The sequence below is a fragment of the Meles meles genome, chromosome 8 (assembly GCF_922984935.1).
Source record: "Meles meles chromosome 8, mMelMel3.1 paternal haplotype, whole genome shotgun sequence".
Lineage (NCBI taxonomy): Eukaryota > Metazoa > Chordata > Mammalia > Carnivora > Mustelidae > Meles > Meles meles.
In genome coordinates, this window is record NC_060073.1 from 42,427,926 (window position 1) to 42,442,052 (window position 14,127).

Here is a 14,127-nt window from a genome sequence, read left to right on the forward strand (position 1 = left end):
TAGATGGAAAACATGAACACCAAATGAGTTAATCTGGCTTAACTGGTCTGTAACACAGAATTAGGGATACTTGAGTGCCTGAATGGCTCAGTGGGTTAAAGTCTCTGCCTTCGGCTCAGGTCATGATCCCTGGGTCCTGGGATCTCTGCTCAGCAAGGAGCCTGCTTCCCCCTCTCTCTATCTGCCTGCCTCTCTGCCTACTTGTGATCTCTGTCTGTCAAATAAATAAAATATTAAAAAAAAAGAATTAGGGACACTTACTTTGAACAGTTTTGTTAGGCAATCAGAAATAAACTGTCATAAAGAATGATTCTATTGGTGGAGTAAATTTATGGAAAATGAAGGGATATTCTCATGGGCATAATATTAACATCTTATAGAGATTAAACTGACTTAACTCATTTATTTCAGTTATTTATTTAATATTGGCTAATTTAATATCAGTTATTTATTTAATATCAGTTATTTATTTAACTGACAAAAATTTTAACAAATGGAAATTCCATTCGATAAAAATGAAAATGTAAAATAAAAGAAAAGCCTAAATCTGGAAATTCATAACTCTAAGGTTGGGCAAGTGATGGCCTATTAAATAATACGCTAATAGCAATGATTTGGCTTTTGAATTACATCCTTAACTAAGGAGATCTTCCAAAATAAAGGCAAAGTTCATGAATAGTTGTAGACAAAAAAATAAATTTAGATTAACATGGAATAGTTAGGGGACTACAGGAGAAGAAAACAGATGTACATCTCTGTAACATCTGATACCTACATTGCTACATTAAACATCTGAGTCCAATTTATGCAAAGTATGTATTTTTTTTGTCTTTCCTTGAACTTTAAAAAAAAGAGAAAAAATGTATGCTATGGCTTAAAATTGTGTTTCTAGATTTTTGTATCATTACCACCATATGTTTAAAAAAAAAAAAGGAAAGAAAGGATTCTATGCAATATATTTTAGTTTTAAGATGCTGGTTAATGAAAATGTGCGTTTAGAGTAGATTTAAAATACTCAATGATTGGGGCCCTTGCATGGCTCCGTGGGTTAAGCCTCTGCCTTCGGCTCAGGTCATGGTCTCAGGGTCCTGGGATTGAGCCCTGCATCGGGCTCTCTGCTCACCCAAAAGCCTGCTTCCCCCCCTGCTGCTCTGCGCCTACTTGTGATCTCTCTCTCTCTGTGTCAAATAAATAAATAAAATCTCAAAAAAAAAAAAAAAAAAACCAAACAAACTCAATGATTTACCACTTGTCCACTATTTCAGCCAAAGCAGGAATATCTGGAAAATGTTGGATATATTTTAAAAAGCGTATCTGTTTTTCCTGTTTAATTAGGTATTTGGAATTTTCCAACTACTGACTTCAGAAATCCTGGAAGTACCCAATTTAAAAAAGAACTTACAGGATTTAGAAAGTACTATAAATGATTATTACCAATCCACAAAGTTGACTCTAACATTCCAGCACACACTTGATTGCCTTAGAATAACTGCCATATATTTGAGTGTCTAATGCTCCACCTAACTCATTTAACACCATCTGCTAGACTTCAATTCCACTGATACATATAAGGAAAGGAAGACAGTAAGATAATGCAAACTCTTAAGTTACACCCTTATAAAGAGGAATAAGGAAAGTTCTTAGTGAACACTTCTTGAATACACTGATTTACTTCTCTTAGGGAAGGGCTTCTGAAAGCATCTTGGTTCCAAACAACTGGTTTTCATTCCAGGTTCCTGCAACTCAGAATTATCTGTATTATACTGCCTTTCTAATAAAGGCAGAGATCATATCTGACCAATCCTCCAAAATGACAGGTACCCTTTACATCAATTACAGTCTAGGAGACCAGAAACCATAGGTCATGAAATAGAGAAAAATGAATGCAGGAAGTTGTTACCTTTTACAGAAAGGGTAAAAGATATGGTAAGTGATCAAGAAGAGACGGAGACAACTGGACACCAGCAGACACCAGGAAGGAACTACTATTCCTAGGCTAGAGAGACAAAAGGAAGAAGCACTGCTACAAGAGTCCAGGTCCAGAGTCACACAGTCACTGGAATTAGAGTCACAAAAGAAATAGCTTCTCCCAGCAATATAACTAGAGGCAAATAGAAGCAAAGAAATGTCCTGACTTTTCCCTTTCTTTAAATCCCCCATCAGCGTTTCCCATTGGGTTTCCCAACCCCACGGGAGATGGCTGTCCCTGAAGCCTAGAAAAAACAGCCTGCAGAATCAGCCCTCCTTCAGTACAGAAGCAAGTAGGAGAAGAGTGTAAAATGCACCTGAAGACAAATAAGCCCAAGACCATCACAGCCTTTCAATAAAGTTCATATTGTAAATGTGACGATCTCACAAATTCAGTCAATCCAGTTAATTTTTTGCGATTATACCAACTGGGTCTAAGATTTCAACAGAATATTCATACTTCTAGATCATCTTTCAGATTTTAAAATGAAAATTCCTAGAACATCAATATCTAGAAGTATAATTCTGCTAGGCAGGTCAAGAACTATCCAACTAGTTATACCCAGAGATGCAAAAATGTTCAACTGAGGTGACAGAAAGTTTAGTAAAGTCTGTCTCAGTTTGCTTATATCCTAATTTGGAGTAATTTAAGAGATGCATTTTCCAAGAAAAGCAAAATGGTCCCTGGAGAAATGAGGATGTCAGCCAACATTTAGTATACATTATTATAAATTATTCTTGAGTAAATGCCTCAAATGTGCTTCTACAAAGCACCTTTTTGTAATCCTTAGAAAGATGCTGGATTTTTAATGATATGTAACTAAATCCGTATCTTTTCACCCAATTCATAAAAGAAATCAGAGTGCTAATACAAATGCTTTGGTATAAGATAAATAATGACACTGTGATTAAAAATTATTAAAAGCCAACTCTACCATAAAAAAATCAACATACTCTTTCATGTACAAAAGAGGTACTGCTAACAATCGTGACTGTCACCAGCTCTAGACTGAAATTTACTTATACATTGAATCTGCATGCCATTTTGCTGGAATTACTGATATGTTTATTCAAAATGTACAGATAATTATAAAGCATAATGCATTTTTTTCCCAAAATTTTTTGATAAATTCATTTAGTGAAAATACATGTATCAAATACAGGTTTTTTAAAAAAGGCTTAAAACCTTTACAAATACTTAAGAAATCTTTATTTAGAAATACTAACTTGTCTTCATCAAACTGGCATTATCAACAAGTCAAATTAGTTGTCAAGTAGTTTTACTTCATATACATTTAAAAATAACATTCTGACTTATGATTTCCAAAGCAAATTCTAAAACTATATAACATATCTTAATTTGATTTCCAAAGCAAATTCTAAAACTATATAACATATCTTAATTTTATTGTGTGATAAAGGACACTGACTACATGGCCTGACATAAGAAAGACAGGACATTCAGTATTAGAGCAATACTGGCAACATCGCGTTAAGTTTGATCAAACAGTCCTAGTAAGTCCATATTAGACCTCAAAGGCTTTTCAGCAAACGTTTGTAGTTCTCTACAAATTTAGAAAACAGAAAAACAATAATTCCTTATTATGATTTTAAAAGAAAAAAACTAATTTATACTCTTTTTAATAAGATTACAAATAGCCAGTAAGTGCCGTATCAGAATAAACTACCATAAAAAGATTGTAGCTGTTTTTAAAATAATGCCATTTTTCTGTCATTTATCAAACATAATTAAATGCAGAAAACTACTACCTTATTCACTGCTTTCTTTTTTTAAAACCAATACAAGTAGTTTTTTCTGCAAACACTTACCATCCACTCAGATATAATAACATCCACTTTTTCTACAGGAAGGCAAACTTCTTCAATCTTTCCTTTAATTAGTATAATAGTATCTTCAAGTTTATTTAGTCTGAAAATTATCATAATGAATTAAATTAGCATGTTAGACTCAGAAAACTAGTCAAATTACATAATTTCTTGGTAACTGTTCAGATTATTTTGTATGTTCTAAATTTGATTATTCCCTGAGCACTAGAATTAATTTTTTTAAAAAGATTTTATTTATTTGACAGAGATCACAAGTAGGCAGAGAGGCAGGCAGAGGCGGGGGGGGGGGGTGGGTGGGAGGGGAGCAGGCTCCCCACCGAGCAGAGAGCCTGATGCGGGGCTCGATCCCAGAACCCTGGGATCATGACCTGAGCCGAAGGGACAGCCTTTAACCCACTTAGAATTAATTTTTGATCACTGCATAAATGTCCAGGAATGTTTCTGATTAATATGGCAATACCCTGAACCAATATTGAAAACTTCAGCCTGAAAAGAAATCTGAATTTTATCAAGAACATATGTCAATAAAGTTACTGTTTCGCTTTGTTTTTTTCCAAAGGGAGGGGTGGAGAGAGACAGATAGAGCAGGCAACAAGAGTATATTTTAAAGGCAAGCTGTGTTTCACAGTGGAGGGAGAATTAAAAGCCAGAAACTATTTGAACTCTAGATCCTCCAGTAATTGTCAGCTAAGTGATCTTCATCAAATTATATCATAATCTTCTGAGCCTGTGTGTTCATGTGTAACAGAGAATGATGACGCCTGCCCTATCTACTTCACAGCCTATTATGAGGATCAAATATCTGTGAAAGCAGCACATACATCCTCAGCACGTATTTCCTCAAAATATTATATGCTGCATAAAGCCTGATTAAGGTGGTAGTAACCACCTTAAATTATGTAACCTTGTCTACTGACACTCATTAGGTATTTTTATATGCTTGGTTTAAGACTAGCTAGCACATATTTTTTACCTCCCTCTTAAAATATCAAGTAGACAACAGAGTTAAGGAGATGATTTCAAAAAGTTAAAAGCAAGCTGCTAAGTTTATATCGAGTTAAATAAATAAACTCTCAATCCTCAGAGTATGTACATCTGAATTACAAAGGACTTTTTCTGCTAACAAAGGAGGATGTCTTTGCCCAACTTCACTGAGGTATCACTTACATAAAACTAAATACATTCATTTAAAGGGTAAATTTTGTTGATTTTTACAGAAGAGACATTTGGGTGATCAATATCATCATCAATATACAGAACATTTCTACCTCCTCGAAAATATTCATTAGTACTCCTTCCCAGAAAACACTCCTGTTCATAAGCAAACATTGATTTTCCTTCTTTTATTACATATTAGATTTTTGTTTTGTAGTTTCTTATAAATGGAATGATAACAAATGTACCTTTTTACGTGTGGTTTCTTTCAATAAGCATACTTTTTAGATTCATGTATACTTTTGTGTATATCACTAGTGCATTCCTTATTGTTGCTTAGTATTCCCGTGTGGATAAAACAATTTTGTTTATCCATACATCCATGGATGGAATTTCTGCCTGCCGCTCCCTCTAATTGCACTCTCTCTCGCAAATAAAATCTTAAAAAAAATATATGTTCATAGGGATATTGGTCTGTAGTTTATTTTCTTGGAATATCTGTTTGACTTTTATACCACTGTAATAGCCTTTTAAATTACGTTGTGAAAAAAAAAAAAATTACGTTGTGAAGGGTTCTGTCCACCTCTAAGAGTTTAGTATTACTTCTTCATTAAATGTTATAAGAAATTTGCTATTTGAGCCTGCAGTTTAATTTACGGGAAGGCTTGTAATTACCAACTCATTTTCTTTTTTTTCCTTTTCTTTTCTTCCTCCTTCCTTCCTTTCTTTCTTAGATTTTATTTATTTATTTGAGAGAGAGAGAGATAGTGAGAGAGGAAGCCCAGGCAGGGGGAGAGGGAGAAGCAGGCTCCCACTGAGCAAAGAGCCTTGATGCGGGGCTTGATCCTAGGACCCTGGGATCATGACCTGAGCTGTAGATAGACAGTTAACAGACTGAGCCAACCAAGCACCCACTAACACATTTTATTTATTAGATCCAGGTATATTCAGATTTTTTAGTTCTTCTAGAATCTATTTTGATAACTTTCATTTTTCCAGAGTATTTTTCCATTTTACCTAAATTGCTATTATTTATTGGCATAAAGGTGTTTGTAATATTCCTTCATTATCCTTTGTCTATAGGATCTGTAGTGATGTTCCCCTCTTCAATTCTAATACTGATAATTTGTATCTTTTTTTTTCTTCTTGATAATTCCAGTTAGAGGTTTGTTAATGCTATCTTCTTTGAATATTTTATTTTCATTAATTTTCTCTATTGTTTTGTTTTGTATTGCACTGACCTCTGATCTTTACTTTCTTTCTTGGCATATTTCACTTTCTTTCTCTACCATATCTTAAGATGGAACATTAGGATCATGGATTTTAATTACTTTTTCTTTTCTTTTCTTTTTTTTTTAAGATTTTATTTATTTATTTGACAGATAGAGATCACAAGTAGGGAGAGAGGCAGGCAGAGAGAGAGAGGAGGAAGCAGGCTCCCCGCCAAGCAGAGAGCCCGATGCGGGGCTCGATCCCAGGACCCTGGGATCATGACCTGAGCAAAAGGCAGAGGCTTTAACCCACTGAGCCACCCAGGCGCCCCTACTTTTTCTTTTCTAATATAAGCATTTAAAACTAAATTTCCTCCTTAGTATGGCTTTAGTTGCATCCCACAAATTTTGATACATTGTGCTTTTAATGCAGTTCAACATATTTTCTATATTCTTTCTTTTGTTATTTCTTCTTTGAACCATGCATTATTCAGAAGTGTGTTATTTAACTGCCAAATATTTTGGATCTATAACTTTGTTATTGATTTATAATTAAATTTTAGTAAGCCAAGAAGTTCAGTCTATAAGATTTAATTTTTTTTCAACCTATTGAGACTTTTTATTGTCTTACATGTAATCTATTTTGACGAATGTTATATGTTGCACTTAAAAAGATTATTCTGCTATTTTTTGATAAAGTGTTATGTAAGTGTCAAATAGGTCTTCTATACTTCTATTCATTTTATATCTACTTGTTCTATCAATTATTGACAGAAAAGTACTGATTATCTCCTGACATGATTATAAACTTGTCTATTTCCCCTTCAATTTTTATCAGTTTTTGCATCATGTATTCTGAAGACTTTGTTAGATGATTATAGGTTTAATATTATCACATATTCTTGATTATTTAATCTCTTTATCATTATGAAATACCCTTCTGAATTCCTAAAGTTTTATAATGTTTTGCTTATATGATATTTATATATTCATTTCAGCTTTATAAATGATTTATGTCTTCATACCATTATCTCTTCCATTCTTTTACTTCTAACCTATGGCATTTTTGTATTTAGACTGGATTTTTTTGAAGCTAGAAAACAGATGGGCCTTACTTTTTATCCAATCTGACAATCTTGGTCTTTTTATATACTTATTTATGTATTTATTTATTTATTTATCTGCTTTTAAAAAAAAATTATGTTCAATTAGCCAACATATAGTACACCATTGGTTTCTGATGTAGAGCACTGGGTGTTACACATAATCTGTCTTTTAACTGAATTTTTAGAACAAGGACTGTAGAATTATGGCCTTCTAGCATGTGCCCATTTTTGCACATTCACAGGCTTAGGCGTTGTTAAGAAGTAAGAAGCAAGCAAGAAGGAAGCAGCACAAGTGACAGAGTTTAAAATATTTGCAATCTAGCCATTTACAAAAAGGCTTGCCAACACTTGCTTTAGGGCACTACGGAAGCATAGCTGAGACAAAGAACATAGTGAGAAGATCTACAATGAAAAAAATGAAGTCACAGGCAGAAAAGAAATAAAAGGAACAGGAAAAGAAAAAACCCTTGAAGAAATAAAGGATGGGTGGCTCAGTCCGTTAAGTGTCTGCCTTCAGCTCAGATCATGATCCCAGGGTCCTGGGATTAAGTCCTGCATCAGGCTCCTTGCTCAGCGGGGAGCCTGCTTCTCCCTTTGTCTACCATTCCCCTTGCTTGTATTCTCACACAATAAATAAAATCTTTAAAAAAAAAAAAGGATAAGAATTTTCTAGAACTGGCTAAAAGCATTAAGCCACAGATGAATCCAAAGAATCTAAGACTAATTTCTTTTAAATCTATAAATTACAACTTTAGTAAATCAAAAACAAAGACAAAATCTCCAACAAAAACAGGTTACCTCCAATAAAAAATAAGTTACTCTGACAGGTGACTTCTTAATAGCAACAACAGAAGCCAGAAGATAATAGACTGATAATACCAATGAACTAGAGCAGAGGTGGGCAAACTTTTTATTAAATTGCCAAATAATAAATATTTTAGACTCCCAGGCCATATGGTTTCTGCTTGCAACTACTCAAGTGCTATTGTTGGATAAAAGCAGCAGTCGACAATATGTAAACAAAAGGGCATGGCTACATCCTAACTTTATTTACAAAACATGTGGCCGGTGCATGGCTGAAGTTTATGGACTTCCATCCTAGAGCATTATGACACCAACCCAGAATTGCCATGCAGATAAAAACATCTCCAAGATAGAAGCAGAATATATTTTTGAACAAACCAACATCATTTTGATTTTGTTTGGCTACAGACATAAGTATACAATGAAAAAAATGTTAAAGAATTAGTTCAGGAAGATGGAAAATGATCTGAGATACTGAAATATGAAGACATAAAAAAAGAGGATGGACTTATGGGTGAGTGAATACAAAGGATCATGAACCACAGATTTTTACCCAGGGTCAAGCTTTACAATTTCAAAAATACAGGCAATTAAGAGGTCCTAATTAGAGAGAAGTCTGGGACATTAAGGGCAGCTGCTTTGGTCTTTCCTTCTCTATGTCAGGGATGTACTCTCTCACCCAGTGTACGATTTCTAAGTAAGGAGCCCCTCTCCATGTACCAGATTGTTCCCTACTACCTGAGTCTCTTGACTGCTAATATCTTTGATTATTAATGAAGCTTAATACCAGGTAATATCTCTGGGTAATGAGATTTGTGTGAGTCTACTGGAAAATAAGTTAGCGCAGGGTGGTGCTAGTGGGAGAACTCTCATACAGATCCATGAATCACAAAGGCTCGGGGCACTTTTAAACTAGGAAAAGGAGGGAACTAAAAAAATAGAAAGATCTAATCCTCAGATGGTTACCTAGACATCTTTGGTATGAAATGGGAATACTCAGACTCACAGAAACTGGCCATTGGCCTGGCAGGCATCAGTAGGCAAAAGGGAAGATAGTGAAAAGTTCTTTCCTCTGGCTGTTACTAGCATGTCTGACAAATACGAGTCCTTTTAGGGAGGAGATAGAGCCAGGAGGGAAAAAAAACCTGCAAGAACAATTCTTCCTCTCAATGGAAAGCCTCCTTGTGCTTATATGGCTTCCTGGGGAGATGAAGTATCCATTGGGAAAGTAATGAACTTAAGGTTATGGGTTATCCCAAAGGTGATACAGGTAGATGGAAAACAAGGTCAGAGGACTCCTGAGTGCTGAGCATATTTCGTGAAAGAAATAGGGCATTTCACAAAGACATACCAGAAAAGCCTAGTGAATCATTACTGGCATGGACAATCAGGAGGATGCATCACTTATTTTACATACAACAGAGCAGAAAGGATTACTTGAGTTGATGATAGATTCCCATGTTGCAGTGAACAGGTGCTTCTAGGTGGTACAACTAAATGCTCAGCAAGTAAGAACTGGGCTACAGTATACGTACCCCATGAGGGTAACTGCTCTCTCCTCTTCCCAACACACAGATAGCCCTCTAAAGCAGAAGGAATGCTCTGAGTACAAGTAAACTTAGACTGGCTTTACAATAACAATATAATCAAATGCTATTGACAGATATGATGATGTGGAACTCAGGGACTCCTCATTCTTGAGCATTTTATGCAACCTTATAATCAAGATGTAGTTTCTGATTACATTAATTACGAAGAATGGGACTCCATGATGTTGCTCACATATAAAAGAAAGGGGGGGATCAACAAAAGAAAAAAATGGAATAAACAAAAACCAGCTCATTGAGAAGGATAGTTTAGATGGCTTTGGAAAAACTGTGAAAAAGAGGAATTAGATAAGTTCACTACTAAGGAGTTAGTAACAAGCTTTATAGAGGACGGTTCATATCTTAGTAGGTTCATTAGAGTCTTTACAGGCTTATTCTTAGCAGAAGTTATTCTTAGCAGAAATTGTTATAAGAAGTAGTTAAAATAGCTGACTTGTGATTCATGAATAACCTTTACTGGGGGATATCCAACCTGTGGGTAAATTTTCCATTAAAAGTGACTTAATGTCTTTGAATTATCTGGGAGGTTAGAAATAGTAACAATACACTTTGATATATTTTAATTTCCAATGTTTAAGTGTTTCATGTTCCTTACAGAAATACAACTGATTTTTTTTTATGTTATGTTAGTCACTATACAGTGTATTATTAGTTTTTGATGTAAGGAGGGCACGTATTACATGGAGCACTGGGTGTTATGCACAAACAACGAATCATGGAACACCACATCAAATACAATTAACTTTTGTATATTAATTTGTATTCAGCATCTTGATAATTTTATTATTGGAATAATTTATCATTTATTTCTGAAGTGCATATTTATAAACATACCATTAGTAAATATGAATAGTTTTCTTTTCTCATTTTCGATTCTCGTAACTTTTTTTTTTTTTAAAGATTTTATTTATTTATTTGACAGACAGAGATCACAAGTAGGCAGAGAGGCAGGCAGAGAGAGAGGAGGAAGCAGGCTCCCTGCTGAGCATAGAGCCCTATGTGGGGCTCAATCCCAGGACCCTGAGATCATGACCTGAGCCGAAGGCAGAGGCTTTAACCCACTGAGCCACCCAGGTGCCCCCGTAACATTCTTTTTAGTGCCTTGCTGTACTGGGATCTCCTTTGCAGAGTTAGACAGAAATAGTGACGGCAGATACCCCTGTCCTGTTCCTGAACTTAAAGCAAATGCTTTCAATGCCTCATCAAGACATGGGCGTTAGGGCTTGTGTTTTTTTGTTGGTACTATATCTCATGTTAGGACGTTCATTTTTAGCTCTAGTTCACTAAGAACTGTAATCCATTGATATACTGCATGGATATGGAATTTTATCAAGCCATTTTTTTCTGCATCTAGTGAGATGATCTCAATAGACTGTTCTGGCTGATGTTCTCATACGTAACCAACCTTATATTCTTGGGATAAACTTTACCTTTCAATATATTGCTCAATTAGTTTTCTAATATTTTGATTAAAATTTTTGCATATATGTTCATGAATGAGTAACCTGTAATTTTCTGTTCTACTGCCTTAGTAGAATTTCAGTATAAAGGTTATACTGCCCTCGTATATGGGTCCTTGATTCTTGACAAAGATGAATGACACTGCAAAGTGGAGAGGAAAGAACGGTCTCTGTAATAAGTGAGACTGGGACAACTATGTCATTTAAATAGATTACAAAAAAAAAAAAAAAGAATAAAACTAGATCACTACTTCATCCCATATACAAAAACAATGCCCAAGAGATCACAGGCCTAAATGTAAAAAACACAACTATAAAGCATTTACAACAGAATATAGGAGAGTATCTTAATAAGCTCAAAAATAGCCTTGGACATTAGGAGAAGGAAGGAAAGGTGAATTGAGGTAAATCAGAAGGGGAGACCAAGCATGAGAGACTATGGACTCTGAGAAACAAACTGAGGGTTTGGGAATGGAGGGGGTAGGGGGATGGGTGAGTATTAAGGAGGGCACATATTGAATGGAGCATTGGGTGGGGTACATAAACAATGAATCTTGGAACACTGAAAAACTAAACTAAACTAAATAAATAAAATAATAAAATAAAAAAAAATAGCCTTAAACAAGAATGTTGCTGTGTGAAAATTGAGAATTCAGTACATCAAAAGACACTATGAAGGGAAAACACACACAAGAATGAGAGAAGACATCTGTACTAGATAAAACCTATAAACAACTAAAATTTTAAAAATATAAAGATCTCCTACAAATAAAGGAGAAGATCCAACTCAACAAAAATCTGAGAAAAGATATCAACAGATAGGGGGCGCCTGGGTGGCTCAGTGGGTTAAGCCTCTGCCTTCGGCTCAGGTCGTGATCCCAGGGTCTTGGGATCAAGCCCCGCATCAGGCTCTCTGTGCAGCAGGGAGCCTGCTTCCTCCTCTCTCTCTCTCTCTGCCTGCCTCTCTGTCCACTTGTGATCTCTGTCTGTCAAAAAAAAAAAAAAAAAAAAGATATCAACAGATATTTCACAGAAAAGAAAACTCAAATGGCCAGTAATCACCTAAAAAGGTGCTCAGCCTCTTTAATAACCATAGAAATGCAAATTTAAATTGTAATGAGGTGCTCTGAGACCAACTGGAAAAAAATGGAAAAGACAATACCAACCAGAACCATTATATATCAAAAGTCTGCAACAGAATTTTTCCTAATAGCTCTAATCTGAAAAACCTAAAAAATGTCCATCAAGAACGGATCAGAAAACTGTGATATAGTCATCAACTTCAGTCCTTACAATAATTACCAGGAATGAATTCCAGTTACACGTACCATGAATGAACACTAAAAAAAAAAAAAAATGTTGAGCAAAAGAATCTAGACAAAAAGAATGCATAATGTATCGTTTTATTTATTTAAAAATCAGAGTTGAGTAAACTAAACTATCTTAAATGGATGGCAATGTCAGTGGTTAAAGTAGAAAGCAAACAAAAGAAGTAATTACTATCAAAGTCAAGATGGTAACTCAAATAGGCAAGGGCAGCATCTGACTGAAAAAGGGCAAATGGAGGTGGATGGGATTCTATCTACAGTGTGGTAATGTTCTATTTCTTGTTACTTACGCACATTTAATACATATGTTATATTTCACACAAAAGTTAAGAAAAAGGGATTGTTTATAATATTTGGTTTTTTTTTTCAAATAAGTACTTAATAAAATTCTTTCTGATAAAACTGCTGTGGTTGCTTACTATTTACTAAAATATTTATGTGGCTCCAACAGTTACAAACGCTTCAAAAGAAACAAAAAGTGAGCTTCTAGAAAGAGCAAAATGTTCCCATAGCCTAGAAATATCTTCAGAATGCTAATGGTGAAACAAGATGTGTTCTGTAAAAGGCCATCTGCTCAGGCTGTTTATTGTCTGCTACAAGACATAATCCTACTTGCATCAGTAATTACTTGTTCATATATAAATATAACAGGAAAGATTAAGATTTCAGGCAATACACAGAAAAAAAGACAAAGACCATAATTCACAGTAATTCTGTATTAAACAGCTCAACACAGGTATCATTCACATAGGTAACCTCTTTCTTGAGACTGCTCATCTTAATCACCACCTGATTTCCCATTCATGAAAAAAACTATACATTTTACTTACTTTTCTCAAGTGTCTACTCACTAAACCTTTCTTTAGCGTAAAAGCATGCCAAATGAATTTTATCTCTAGAATCACCTGCTCAAAAACTAGCATAGCTTTAATCTACAGAAATATGACAATGTAATAAGAATATTTTAAGTAAGTCTCTTAACTCCAGTGAGTACTAAAACCATCTATTCTTCTGAGTGAAAATTCTGTTAGGAAATAAGATGGGAAAATATTGGTCATTCTATCGTAAAAGTAGCAATTTAACTTTTATTTCACAATTCAGAATATGAGCATGATTAATTATCTTATACTGGGCATACAGAGTTGGAAGACACAGTCCACACATTTAAGAACACGGTCCAAGGGAGAAAGAAGAATAAGCAGCATAGGGTATCACAGGAGCTTATATAAAAAGCCCTTAAGTAAGTGAGGGACATTTGAGTTTAACCAGGAAAAGACAGCACCCACAAAGACATACATGTTTTTGTGGGTAAGGGAGGGTCACCTCTGTGGGCATGTTGTGTGTGTGTGTGTGTGTGTGTGTGTGTGTGTGTAAGAGAAATGCAAATCTGAAGAACTATAAATAGTTCAATATGATTAGAGCAAGAAGAACACAGTGATGATGATGAGGGGTAGAGGTGATACTGAAGAGTCTAGATTTTATTTAAAGGCAGTAAAGAGTCATTTCATGATTTTTTAGAACAGGAAACATAGGATCAAATGTGTATGTACTTCTGTCTGATGTGACTTAGATTAAAGACCTGGTCTGGTCCAAAGAAGAACATGGTCTAATAGGGAGATAAACACAAACAGCATAAAGCA

At 34.9% G+C, this 14,127-nt stretch overlaps 1 protein-coding gene across 2 annotated transcripts in view; it reads right to left on the bottom strand.

Annotated features, from left to right (window-relative positions):
* PRMT3 (protein arginine methyltransferase 3) overlaps positions 1–14,127 on the bottom strand; it is a 130,839-nt gene that overhangs the window by 79,726 nt on the left and 36,986 nt on the right. For both annotated transcript variants that reach the window (XM_046016096.1, XM_046016097.1), the window contains exon 10: positions 3,799–3,898. In XM_046016096.1, the coding sequence (XP_045872052.1) occupies positions 3,799–3,898 (100 nt within the window). The remainder of the gene's footprint in view (positions 1–3,798; positions 3,899–14,127) is intronic.